The following is a 14,223-nucleotide window of genomic DNA, read 5'->3' as shown; positions in this document are numbered from 1 at the left end:
CTCTGCCTTGTTTCATGAGGCTCCCCTCACTGCCTGTCCTCACCCCTGTGTTGGCCACCAGGGTCCAGGACTGACTCCTGGAGCGAATCTCTTAGAGGGACCAGGCATGCTGCCAAAGCAGCAGTGCCGCTGCTGCCTTGGTCACTCTGGCTCCGGAGGAAGCCTCTGTGTCATCAAGCGCCCTCTCAAAAGCTGCAGTAATGGCGTCCGTCAGCTGACGCTGCTCACATGATCTGCGACTCAGAAGCTCCCTAAAGCAGTTTCTTCTCCTTACACAACCCCCCCCCCTTCCGCCCCCTGTTCCATAAAGGGCTTTCAACTGGAGCCGGAGCTGTTCTGACACCTTTTTTTTTTTTTTTTTTACAAAAAAAGCACTGGTAATAAGTCACTCTTTTCAGTGCTGTTGTAACTTCAATCAGTCACTAAAAGATTGGTTGTAAGTTGAGCACTACCATTTCGGAGATTTGAAATCTGACAATCACCCATGAATTAGTGCAGGTAGTTTTTCTTTTCATGAAGCAAAAATAAGCTAAATCCTCAGCAGACTACAACTATTGGCAAAATACCGTAATCTTGTCATTTACATATGGTTAGATCTGTTTCTGACTATTACTCCCCTTTGACTTAGGTCGGTAGGGCTGTGCTGATAACTCAGGACTAACCTAAGGAACAGGTCTAAGTAAATCCAACCCAGGAAGATTTCTGAGCAGATAAATAATAATAATAATAATAATAATAATAATAATAATAATAATAATAATAATAATAATAATAATTATTATTATTATTATTATTATTTTATTTCTATACCGCCCTTCTCCCGAAGGACTCAGGTCGGTGAACAGGGCAATACATGTCAAAAGACAAGAATACAAAAATTAAAAGAGATTAAACAAGATGCCCAAAAGCTATAACAATAAGTTAAAATACATAAAAAACAGTAAAACCCAAGCCCATCACCCATCAGGCCAGGCCGGCTTGTTCAAACAGTTAGGTCTTTAGATCGCGCCGCAAGGAGCGAAGGTCGGGTGCCATCCGGAGCTCAACTGGAAGATGGTTCCATAAATCCGGTGCGCCCACAGAGAACGCCCTCCCCCTGGGGGCCACCAGTCGACATTCTTTGACCGGTGGCACCCTGAGGAGGCCCTCTCTGTGGGAGCGCACTGGGCGGAGGGAAGTTGATGCCGGCCGCAGGTGCTCCCTGAGGTATTCCGGACCCATGCCATGAAGGGCTTTGTAGGTCATTACCAGCACCTTGAATCTCACACAGAAGACAACTGGGAGCCAATGCAGCTCGCGGAGCAAGGGTGTAACATGGGAGTATCGGGAAACTCCCAACACAACTCTCGCGGCTGCATTCTGTACCAGTTGGAGCCTCCGAGTGGTCCTCAAGGGCAGCCCCATGTAGAGAGCGTTGCAGTAGTCCAAACGAGAGGTCACGAGCGCATGAGTGACTGTGCGCAAGGCCTCCCGGTCTAGATAGGGCCGCAACTGGCGCACCAGGCGAACCTGGGCGAAGGCCCCCCTAGTCACATTTGCTATATGGTCTTCTAAAGAAAGCTGTGAATCTAGGAGGACTCCCAAGTTGCGAGCCCTTCTGCAAGTTCTTTCAAGGCCCTTAAATGTAACTGGTCTGCTCTGGAAGACTGAACTTAGTTAAGAATTCCTCAGCTATCTCTCTACATGTCTTTCTCCTGTTGTCAGTTTTTCTGCTTGGTTCATTTGAACACATTACCACTTTGTGAGTTAGATTGAAGTAATATAGGAATTGAGAGGGTTTGTCTTTTTGCCTTTACTTATTCTCCCATTTTCTCCCAGCGGGAGACTTAAAACCCTTCCTTTGACGTTTTTCTGCTGATGAAACCAAAGACCCCCTTGTATTGTTTTTACCTTCTCTTGGAAACATAAGACCCCTTTTAATCTTATTAGCTTTCTTTCTGTAACCATGTGCTCTTTGCTAGTATTCCTTCTTAGTGATTGTACAGATTTTATCATGTTCTATTTCTGTCCTTTTTAACTCTTAGCGGAGGTGAAAGTTCCCTATGGATTCACAATGATTTTCTAAGCTGCCCCTCTCCCACCTTTTTTCCCCCACTGGAATGAGGCTCAGTTATACTTCATTTAAAAATTGAGAATATCTGTTCAGAAGATCCCAATTAGTACTTCTCTGGTTTTCAGCTAGCTCTTCTCCATTGGTTGAGATCAGATCTAGGAATGATGATCCTCTTATCTCTTTTTCAGCTTTTTGGAAAATAAAACAATAAGACCATTTTTGGAGCTTTGTGGTCTTGGCCATGACAGTCATCCATCCCATGTCTGTGTAGTTAAAATTTCCATTACTAATATTCCGAAGAATATTATCCAGATACTCTACCTGTTTCAGTTGTCTATAATACAACCTCATAGTAACACATTTGTTGTTCCCTTCCATTACGTTCTTCCCAAATATTCCTGATTGGTCATTCATGCTCAGATTTCTGGATCTCAGGGCATGGGTACACCTCCTTCAAATGTGATATTCTCTCTTTGTGTGTGGCCTGTTCCTTTCAAATAAATTGTACTCTTCAATCCTTGCATACCATTTATGAGTTTCCTCTCTCTTATGTTTCACCATTGCCCACTAAATCATATTCATCTTCCTGCATTAAGACTTCTAGTTCTCCCCATTTGTTCTCTACTTGTGAAATAGAAGATTATTGTTTCCCTAAGGAAAGTTTGCCCTGAGCTATTTGGATTCAGAATAAATACATTTTAAATACTTTTAATAGCTTGAGACTGGTGAGGCTTCTGCTCTATTAAGCTTCCTTTCAAGATTTCCTATATGGGCCATCCAGAAACCCTTACAAGAAGAAATATATGGCAATAATACATTTCATGTTTGTTGCTTCCTGAGTAAATTTGGCTTATACCAAACTTTCAACCCGAAAAGGCTTTTTTTGGATCAGATCTAGGAGAGGTGATCCTCTTCTCTCCTCTTCAGCTTTTTTGGAAAATGAAACAGTGTGACCATTTGAGCTTTGCAGTCTTAGTTATGAGGGTTGGCCAACAGAACATCTAGTCCAGATCCTGTCATTAAGAGCAGCCAACCAGATGCATTTAGGAAGCTCATAAATACAAACAGTCTTTAGTGAGTGGTATTCACAATATGCTGCCTGTGTTTCCAAAGCTGTAAATGCCATCAAGTAGCCACTGATTATGCGCAACCAGTGGCTGAGTGATTGTCTGCACGCAACTCCATTTGCTCGAGCAGTAGGCACACGTGCCCACCTCTCACGCTGCTCACCCATCACTTCTGTGACCTAGTTCCGAAAGGGTCGCAGCTCAGGGGTTGGGGAACCCTGGCTTAGAGGTAAGTACATACTAAATAAAAATACTGTTTATAATACTTGTACAAGTTGTAGTTCACAGTATCTAGGCACATTATGTTGTTTGGTTCTTACATAAAGGCATTTCATGGGCTCATCAGATTGGTAGTGACCATTGAATCCAACCTCTGCTCAAAGCAAAAATCCAAGTTAGAGCAATTCAAGACAATGGCAATATGCTTGGACATATCCAATGAGTGAGAGCCACCATCAATCACTCTAGGTCAATGTTTCTCTACCTCAGCAACTGTGTATACTTCAGCTCCCACAATTCCTCAGCCAGTTGAAGTCCACACACCTTAAAGTTGCTGAGGTTGAGAAACACGTATCGAGGTAATTGATCCCACTCCCTATGACTTAAATCTGTTATTCCATATCCAGCACTCTGAAATATGAAAGAAGAGGTCCTGACCTTCTCCTTGTGATGTCCTCCTTGAGGAACATATTACATTTCTTTCTAAACGTCATTTCTCTCAGCTAAACCCTCCCTTGCCATTTCAGTCTCTCCTCCTAAAGGTAAAGGTAAAGGTTCCCCCGCACATGCATGCTAGTCGTTTCCAACTCTAGGGGCCAGTGCTCATCTCCGTTTCAAAGCCGAAGAGCCAGCGCTTGTCCGAGGACGTCTCCGTGGTCATGTGGCCGGCATGACTAGACGCCAAAGGCGCACGGAGCGCTGTTACCTTCCCACCGTAGTGGTCCCTATTTTTCTACTTGCATTTTTACGTGCTTTCGAACTGCTAGGTTGGCAGAAGCTGGGATGAGTAACAGGCGCTCACTCTGTTACGCGGCACTCGGGATTCGACCCGCCAAACTGCCGACCTTCTGATCGACAGGCTCAGCGTCCTAACCCACTGAGCCACCGCGTCCCTTTCTCTCCTCCTAGGGATTGGTTTTTACTCCCACATTATCACTTCGATCACTTCTTGACAACATGGATGTGTTTTGCCCTTGCTTATATCCAGGGGATTCTTTTCAATTTTCCAGGGCAATCAGCAGCTCTGGGGGTCCCAGGCAATTCCCCTGTTCAAGGACAAGCCTTGTTCAGTTTCCAGAAAGTGCAGAGCTGACTCGGTCTGCGCTTGTGGAGACTCTCCAGATTAGTGTTTCTGAACTTTAGCAGCTTTAAGATGTGTGGGCTTCAACTCCCAGAATAGTTATCCAGCATGCTTGAAGTCCACATAACAGGTCCTGAGGTTGAGAAACACTGATCTAGATAGAAGCTAACAAAGGCATGTGCACCAAATTGCCTTACGGTGCACCTTGTCTCATAGTATTTTGTAGTTCTAGCTTGTGTGAAGCTTCTGTAGTTCTGATTTATCAGCATCTTGGGATGCTGTTCTTCTGTAATAACAACCTAATTAGTTAATAATTTAAAATTCAAGTGTTAAAAATATGCCAACAGGCTAGGCTTTGGTGGGATCCTGCCAAAAGAAAGATATTTTTTCATGACGCTATAGTATGGGTTTTGGGGTGATAGCAGGAGAAGCACCATGAAGGTGGCATCTGTTTGTTTGTATTTAATTCTGATGAGTGGGGACTAGTAATAATGGAGGAAAAGATGCATTTTCTTGTTATCTATGTTTGCAGGCTTTCTGGCTCGCAGGCGGCAGGAGTCTTTGCTGTGGGGATGTTTTCGTTTTCCCGTCTAACGTGGCAATGGTCTATCACAGCAGAGGTTTTCAGCTTAAACAATCTGTTTGTGGGGCTGCTGATGGCGCTTTCTGTGCAATTCGAGGAAGCAACAACTGCAAAAGAGAGATCAAAGGTAGCCTACTTAGGATCAAAAGGCTTCAGGAATGGTTTCCCTTCCCCTTAAGCCTCTGGGAACTAGGACCAAACTACATAGGGTGGCTTAAGCCAATTGTTCCTCATGCTTGGATTCTCTGAATATATTGGGGTTGTAACTTGCCAGATACTGACTGGGAATTGGACAAGTTGTAGCTTTTAATGGCAGCAGCAACAGTTCAAGATCTTGGTCTAAAGTCCTTTCCCTTCACTGATCTTGTTAAACGGAGGTATGTGGGCCTCTTTGTATGAAAAGCGAGTGTATGGTCCTGCCACTGGTGTGAGCCAAAGTAATTTTTCAAGTTGAGCCTGGGTGTAATTAGGAACTCTCTCTTTGCTACAGCTGTACTTCCTGAAGTCTTTCTTAATGTATTCTTTCTTTCTTTCTTTCTTTCTTTCTTTCTTTCTTTCTTTCTTTCTTTCTTTCTTTCTTTCTTTCTTTCTTTCTTTCTTTCTTTCTTTCTTTCTTTCTTTCTTTTCTGATATGCAGAAGGGAGCCCAGCTTGGGGGTGGGGAAAGAATGTTCACCTAGGACAAAATAGGCAACACATGACAGTACATGGCTCCAGAACAAGCTATTTTTGCAACCTTGCAGCTCTTCAGTCATGATTGTCTCAAATTTGTGGCATAGTTTTGCACTCTTCTCTTCCAAGCTAAGAAAGCAACAAGATCGTACCCACTGCTGATGCATCGTGTTTGCGTAAGAGTTGGGATTTTCTCATAATCCCAATCGAGTTCTTACTGTTGTGTCTTTTATAAGACCAGCCATGGTCAACTTTTGGCTTCCAGGATTGTTAAATAGGGAGCCATATGATCAGATGTGGGCATCCTCCACCGCTCTGGCTGCCTTTTTGTCCAAGGGACAAACACAGTATTGGGCCATTATGCTGCAAGCTCCACCCTTTGGGATATGCATCTCAACCTTGAACACCCCTGCAAATGCTGCAGTGAGAACAAACCGCTCCATGCCCCAGAGTTACTGTAAGAACAAAAACAATTTGAAAAACCAATTTAAATCCATGAGTAGAATTTATGTTTTCCCTCCTTTTTTTGCAGATCTGTAAAGTGGGTGCCTTCTCTTGTGGACTAAGCATGTGCAACCAACACACCATTGTGATCTACGTGCTTTGCATTGTTTTGTGGGTTTCCTCTCGCTTGTTCAGGGAATGTGTGAGTATTTGCAAGTCTAGAAACATGCTCGGACAGTTCCTTCCCACAATCTGGCCCACTCGATGAACAATGGGCACTTCCAAATAACAACAAGCAGCAATAATAATAAACAGAGGAGGATACAGAATTAATAAAAAGTCTGCATCTGTCTGTTTCACATGTAGAGGATGAGAAAAATAACTGCAAGGGTGTCCTGTCTTTTTGAGTTAAAGGGCAGAGTTGGAATTTTAAGAATACAAGTACTCCTCGCTTAACAACCAAAATTGAGACTGGCAACCCCATCGCTAAGTGATAGGGTTGTTAGACAAGACATCCTTTATGCAAATTTACTGCATACATTTGCATAAAGCTGCATAAATTTGCATAAAGCTCCATTGGTTCTGCTTGTTGGAAGCTGGCTGTGAAGCTCACTTACGGTGATCATGTGATGATCATAAGCACCCATGAAGTGCCCAAAGCTCAATTATGACACTGTAGGATGCTGCAATAATCATAAATGCAGACCAGTCATAAGGATACAATCTCAGCACTATTGTAACTGCAAATGGTTGCTAAACAGGGCAGTCATTAAGTGAGAACTACAGGGAGTGCAGAATTATTAGGCAAATGAGTATTTTGACCACATCATCCTCTTTATGCATGTTGTCTTACTCCAAGCTGTATAGGCTCGAAAGCCTACTACCAATTAAGCATATTAGGTGATGTGCATCTCTGTAATGAGAAGGGGTGTGGTCTAATGACATCAACACCCTGTATCAGGTGTGCATAATTATTAGGCAACTTCCTTTCCTTTGGCAAAATGGGTCAAAAGAAGGACTTGACAGGCTCAGAAAAGTCAAAAATAGTGAGATATCTTGCAGAGGGATGCAGCACTCTTAAAATTGCAAAGCTTCTGAAGCGTGATCATCGAACAATCAAGCGTTTCATTCAAAATAGTCAACAGGGTCGCAAGAAGCGTGTGGAGAAACCAAGGCGCAAAATAACTGCCCATGAACTGAGAAAAGTCAAGCGTGCAGCTGCCAAGATGCCACTTGCCACCAGTTTGGCCATATTTCAGAGCTGCAACATCACTGGAGTGCCCAAAAGCACAAGGTGTGCAATACTCAGAGACATGGCCAAGGTAAGAAAGGCTGAAAGACGACCACCACTGAACAAGACACACAAGCTGAAACGTCAAGACTGGGCCAAGAAATATCTCAAGACTGATTTTTCTAAGGTTTTATGGACTGATGAAATGAGAGTGAGTCTTGATGGGCCAGATGGATGGGCCCGTGGCTGGATTGGTAAAGGGCAGAGAGCTCCAGTCCGACTCAGACGCCAGCAAGGTGGAGGTGGAGTACTGGTTTGGGCTGGTATCATCAAAGATGAGCTTGTGGGGCCTTTTCGGGTTGAGGATGGAGTCAAGCTCAACTCCCAGTCCTACTGCCAGTTTCTGGAAGACACCTTCTTCAAGCAGTGGTACAGGAAGAAGTCTGCATCCTTCAAGAAAAACATGATTTTCATGCAGGACAATGCTCCATCACACGCGTCCAAGTACTCCACAGCGTGGCTGGCAAGAAAGGGTATAAAAGAAGGAAATCTAATGACATGGCCTCCTTGTTCACCTGATCTGAACCCCATTGAGAACCTGTGGTCCATCATCAAATGTGAGATTTACAAGGAGGGAAAACAGTACACCTCTCTGAACAGTGTCTGGGAGGCTGTGGTTGCTGCTGCACGCAATGTTGATGGTGAACAGATCAAAACACTGACAGAATCCATGGATGGCAGGCTTTTGAGTGTCCTTGCAAAGAAAGGTGGCTATATTGGTCACTGATTTGTTTTTGTTATGTTTTTGAATGTCAGAAATGTATATTTGTGAATGTTGAGATGTTATATTGGTTTCACTGGTAAAAATAAATAATTGAAATGGGTATATATTTGTTTTTTGTTAAGTTGCCTAATAATTATGCACAGTAATAGTCACCTGCACACACAGATATCCCCCTAAAATAGCTATAACTAAAAACAAACTAAAAACTACTTCCAAAAATATTCAGCTTTGATATTAATGAGTTTTTTGGGTTCATTGAGAACATGGTTGTTGTTCAATAATAAAATTAATCCTCAAAAATACAACTTGCCTAATAATTCTGCACTCCCTGTATATGTGAGAAAGGTGCTGGGTTGGAGATTGTTCATTCACAGAATAGCTGTCAATTACTTACTACCCTCTTTGTTTCCTCTACCTGCCTGGACATACCTTGTTTCCCACCTTGCTTCCCTTTTTTCTTACTTGATAGCAGATTTCCAAACAAAGTTCTAGTCTACAGCTGCCCATTATTTTTATTTCTTAAGGATATTTACATGGCCCTTTGAAGCTCAAAGACACTATTGAAATAAAGATGCCTTTGTAGCATGTCAGTTTCTGGTTTTTTTTTTCTAATATATTTTATTGATTTGTTTTTTAAACATAAATCACAATAATTGGTGAACAATGTGTTGTCTGGGTTACATTTGTAAAACAATCATTAACAATTGATTTCTATAATCCATAATCCACATAATGGTTTTAGTTGATTTCCTCTTTTCCCAGAATATCCTCTTTTGCAAACATTGAGCTAATACAATTCTTATTGTTTTGATAGATAACAATTAATTAAATTAAATATATAATTTTTCCCAATAGTCCTAAAAATAATAATCACATCAATATAATAATCACATCAATATAATCCAATCATTCTGGTTGCCTTATCATAGATCCTGTTACAGTCCTTATTTTAATTTGTTTCTCCCATCAAATTCTAGGTATTCTTACTGGTTAAGATTTTCTCAAAAATTTAACTCTATTTTTCCGTATGAACCATCTCACACTGTTACATTTCTTAAGAAATAGATAAAACAATGAAAAAAAGAAAGGAGAGCAAGAGTAAAGAAACATAAAAAATAACATACTACTTAAAATATATATCCCTCCTAAGCTGATATATATTTATTTCCTAAATTTTTTATTCTTTTTAACCATAATTAAAAATATGTTTAATCTTTAAACATTCCATTTAATACATCTAGTCATCTAGTCCTTTAACTCTTATTCAAAACATTTTTATCTATTATAATTTTCTTAAATTCAATCACATTTAAGTATCTAAAACATTTCCTTTATCTAAGTCATTTCAACTTTTTTATATTACTCATATCAAGAAAGGGAAAAAAGCATACTATATTGTTTAGGGAATTCATCCCTCTTAGAATGACATATATATTCCAAAACTTTTCTATTTCTTTAACCATATTCAAACAAATGTTTCTTTTTTAAGTATTCTCTCTGGTAAGTCCCATCATCTATTTTCTTGATTTCCACTTTAGTCTTTTTACTTTGCCCAGTATCTTTCTTAATCAATGTATTTTGCTGAATCAAAAAGTTTTTCCATATGTTCGTAAATGTTGCTGTAGATATAAAAAGTAAATCAGGTAAAGTGTCTTTGTACAGGGCTTCTGCCTTTCCATGTTTGTTGAAAATCTTTTTCTTTCTCTCCACTTCTCTTATCATTTCCTTTCTCTCTGATGTTCCTGACATCTCTACAGTCCATTTTATACAATCTGTTTTCTTGTCCTCAGATTTATTTTGAAGTCTTAAGGGATAAGTTGCTTTTTCCAATTCTTGTGAATTCCCCCCACACACACACTAGGATTAAATCATGTTTCCTTGTTTTGTTAAGTTCCATCTGTAAGTCTCTATTCTCAATTCTGCATCCATTTATCTGTTTTATCTGGTCCTTTTCTGTTGTTTTCAACAATTTTTTTGTTGTAGAGTTAATTTAGAAATAGATTGATTTATATTTTCAAAGTTATTTTGGATTTCTTTGAATATTATTATTTGAATTAGTTGCAATATACTGTATATCTCCTCCTGTGAAGTATTTATGTTTTCTTGATATGTTCTTTCTACATGTCTCTGATCCATGATGGCCAAGAATTTCAGTTTTTCTCTTCCTTTCTTTTCTCTGCAAATAACTTTAGAGTCCCAATTAAATAGATGTTTGTAATCCAAATAATTCAAAAAAGATTTTTCCCCCTGAAATTTATAATTCTCTCTTTGTCTACAGCCCAGGTTATTGTCTTCTTTTTGTCACAGCTGTTCTTTGTTGTTAAAACTTTGAAGGTCACAAACATAGATTAGCTTTTCCCAGGTTTTGCCAAGCCTTATATTAAAGTCATAGCTGTCATAGTCTTCATCCACCACTAGGTGTCAGCAACTATTTGTTTTTCAATTTCCAAAATAAACAATTATCTTTGAAATGAATGTCTTAACCATTCAAACAATTTTAGATTTATCCATATTTAAGTTTTAAATTTCAGGTTTTATATTTATTTCACATCATATATTTTTGATACTCCATAAAAAGATTAATTCACCGCTTCCGTTAGTATAAAGGTGGGGAGGAAATCCCCCTCCTTCCCTTTCGGAGGTATTTTGCTTCCTGGGAATCTTTTCCGAGAAATTAAATGTAGAATAGAAAAGACAAGATCAAATTCCTTACCCAATTTCAAGCATGCTGTTCACAGTTGTGCTGGTTAGTGCTTTTGGACTTCGGTTGCTAGTAGCTTGTGCTGGTTGATGTAATACGGCCAGCCTTTCTCCTGTCGGGTTAGAAGGCTTTCCCCAAGTCGAACGGAATGGCTGCTGCCATTCTGGAATCGCTGAAGCACCCTTCTTTCTTCATCGCCTCTCTGGGGCGACTTAGACCCATTTAGGGTCCCCAGGCAGGGTGAAATTAGCTGCAGGGGTGCAGAGATTCCTCAAGCCCACAACCAGTCGCTACCGCGCAAAGCCGGAAGTCCCCCAGTTTCTGGTTCTTTTAAGGTTCATATGTTGATGTAAAAAAAATGAGATGAAACAAGAAAATCTGTCAGTCACTAAAGAAGACGTTTGGAGCACATTGACACTTCTGAATACTTTTGGGTATTATATTATTAATGCTAGAATTCTTATATTTTGAACAATGTAAAATATATTTAACTACATCACTTGGTGTTATAATTCTTAGCTGCCACCATAGCAATTTGGAAGCATCTTTATGCTCAGCCTTAGTTTGAGTGCATCAGCTTCTGTTTTGTCTGTGGAGATTCTCAGTCATCCAGGTCATGGTTGTCTCAAAAACTGAAGAAGCTTCTTGGATGAGAAGTGAAACATTTCAAGGAAAAAACCAAGAAAATCCAATTGCCTTTTGGGACAGATTCTGTTTTACAAATCAGAAAATGAAATTGAAGAAGGCTCTCAACAAGTCTGCAAAAGCAGAATTGAAAGCCAAGATCACCCTTTCTCTTTCCTAAAAGGTTTATTGAGATACTTAACTTCTTCATCCTCTTGTTGTATATTTAGAGATTCCAAAGCTGGTCTTTTTGTTTGAGGATCAGATCCTCTCTTGAAACCAGGACCACTGGATTCCCTTTAGCATTACTCTGCAAGTAATGCTTCTTGTAAATTCCATTTAATGATTAGTCCACTTCCATCCTTTGGTTGGTCTCTCTGTTGTTCCACAAGACTAGTCATGTGCTTATGATGACTTGCCATTGATTTTAACAGAAAAAAGGTGGCTTTCTCCTTTCTACCACCTCAAGAATTCTTTTAAGTATGAATCTCTCAAGAAAGAGGATGTGAGACCATTATGGTAATATCACTATAAATTCTACCCTGAACCCATAATATTTAATAATTTAAATTGGCTAACTCAGATTATGTCCCTGTGTAATCCATAGATCTCAGAATATTAGTTGTCCCTTTTTGATACCCCTAAGAGTAGGCCCATGGGCTTCCATGAAAGTGAGGGTGTCAAAATCAGCAGGATGGAGAGTATTGTGATTGTAGTCCTGACCCTTTCGTATGTGCATGTGATATCACCAGGGCTTTTTTTCTCATAGCACGCTCAGAACGGAGTTCCGGCACCTTTTTTGAATGGAACCTTGTAGGGTAGGCAAGGCGGGTTATATGAGAAGTGTGAGTTCCGGCACCTTTTTCTTTTACAAAAAAAGCACTGGATATCACTGCACATACAAAAGGGTTGAAACTTCCATTACAATGCCCCAAAGATGCTTTTTCAAAAGGCAACTGTACTTTGTTTCTCCTTGAGATGTTTTGCTTCTCATCCAAGAAGCTTCTTCAGTTCTAACTGAAGGGCGAAAGGTGGATGGATTTATATTCCTTGCAGTCATCTGGCCGTCAGCACTTTTTCAGAAAGTCATTGAGGCCACTTGGAGGTTTATCTGTGGTCTCAGGGTCACCTGAATAGTGCAAATGGGTGTAGAACCTTCTTGGAACTGCTGAAATTGCTGACAGCCATGATCTGGATGACTGAGAATCTCCATGAACATCCGTCACAATGCCATTCCTGCCACTTGTTGGTTTCGTTCCCCAACTACAGGTGCTGAAGATCAGCATTAGACTTTTAAGACATTAGATTTTAATGTAATTTTTTTGGGGGGGAGAGCATTGATGAAAAACCATCCAATTTTTAATCATTGCAAAGTGGTTTATCTCCCCTTTGCAGCCCTTCTGATATCTGGTCCTGTCATGGCTTAACTTCAATGGCCAAAGGTGCCAGTGATGGGATCCTTGGGAGCCTCAGATACTATTTGTTTCAGTTTGAAATTGCATCCTGCCACGCAGAAAGGATCAGGGTGATGTCACCTTCCAAAAGTAATCCACGGAGAATGCCATTTTTAACATCATGTTTTGAGACTCCACATGCAAATTAAGATGTCAGCTCTGTATGTCAGTACATTACTTGTTTGCTTCCTAATTTAGAAGATTTATGCACTGAAGTCATCCAACTCAACATATTTGCAACTCCAGCTGATATATTTCAAAACAATACGGCAAATTTAGAAATAATACTATGAAAAGGTATAAGTCACTCTTAAGTCCCAGAAGATGGGACCATCTACTATACAGGGGTGTCAAACTCACCACGTCACATGACATGTCACAACGTATCGCGACTTTTTCCCCATTGCCGTAGCTGGGGTGGGCGCGGTTTCAGCATGACGCATCCGGCCCTGATCTACTATCTTGCCCCAAGACCTGGGGGAAAAGTCAATACTGTTTCTTTATGTTGCCTATCTTACTCTGTACACCGCCCCGAGTCCCTCGGGAGAAGGGCGGTTTATAAAAACAAATAAATAAATAAATAAATCTTTTTAAAACTTTCCAGATTAGCAGGATTGGGACTAAGTGAATCTTAGCTATTACTGAATTCTCTCTTGCTTGCCCTCTCGAAGTTGCAGCAGTGTAATGCAAACAGAGGACTCATGTAATGTTGTAAAATGTTTTTTGGTGTAGGAGCTGACCCTGAGCCATGTGCTGAAGTTAAGTTTCTGCTTCTTGGCTGGTTGTCTGCCTTATCTCTACTTGCCTATCTCTGCCTACCTCAATAAAGCCCGCTGGACCTGGGGAGACCAGACAACCTTTAAAGGATTTACCACCCATCTTCTCCGGGAAGAGTATGGCACATTCAATCTGGTAAATTGAGTTCTCCTTTTAAGAACAAAGTTTCTCTTAAATACTAAACCTGTGTGATGCTGCATCTGTTCAGCTCATAGGTCAGGCTCTGAAAGGCAGAAGGGATTTCAAATTATTGCCATTTTGTTATTTGTCACTTGCAGTTTAATAGCCCTTGCACCTGTTCCTTAGGATAGCTATAATCACTTGGTGACTGGAGAAATCATTTAAATCCCCTCCAGCTGTTCAAGTCATGGCATTTTTCAGTTTACATGAAGGTTAATATAACCCAGTGGCAGAGTGGAGCTCTCTTCTGGCATAGGTACGTGAAGGCTGTATAGATCTGTATCATGTCTTTCCTCCTACCCTAGGAATCCACTTTGTATCTCATTGCCAACCCTCTTAGGTGGGCTGAGTCAA

At 40.5% G+C, this 14,223-nt stretch overlaps 1 protein-coding gene across 4 annotated transcripts in view; it reads left to right on the top strand.

Moving 5' to 3' along the window:
* TMEM260 (transmembrane protein 260) overlaps positions 1–14,223 on the top strand; it is a 52,153-nt gene that overhangs the window by 21,607 nt on the left and 16,323 nt on the right. For 2 of the 4 annotated variants that reach the window (XM_083378185.1, XM_083378186.1), the window contains exons 4-6: positions 4,953–5,130; positions 6,207–6,320; positions 13,645–13,824. In XM_083378185.1, the coding sequence (XP_083234311.1) occupies positions 4,953–5,130; positions 6,207–6,320; positions 13,645–13,824 (472 nt within the window). Of the gene's footprint in view, positions 1–3,200; positions 3,350–4,952; positions 5,131–6,206; positions 6,321–13,644; positions 13,825–14,223 lie in introns of those variants that run through there. The other 2 variants (XM_083378187.1, XM_083378188.1) reach the window with 2 other exon arrangements.

Source organism: Vipera ursinii, assembly GCF_947247035.1.
Source record: "Vipera ursinii genome assembly, chromosome: 1".
Classification (NCBI taxonomy): domain Eukaryota; kingdom Metazoa; phylum Chordata; class Lepidosauria; order Squamata; family Viperidae; genus Vipera; species Vipera ursinii.
Note: the sequence above shows the minus strand (reverse complement) of the source record. Positions and strands in the feature narration are given on the sequence as shown.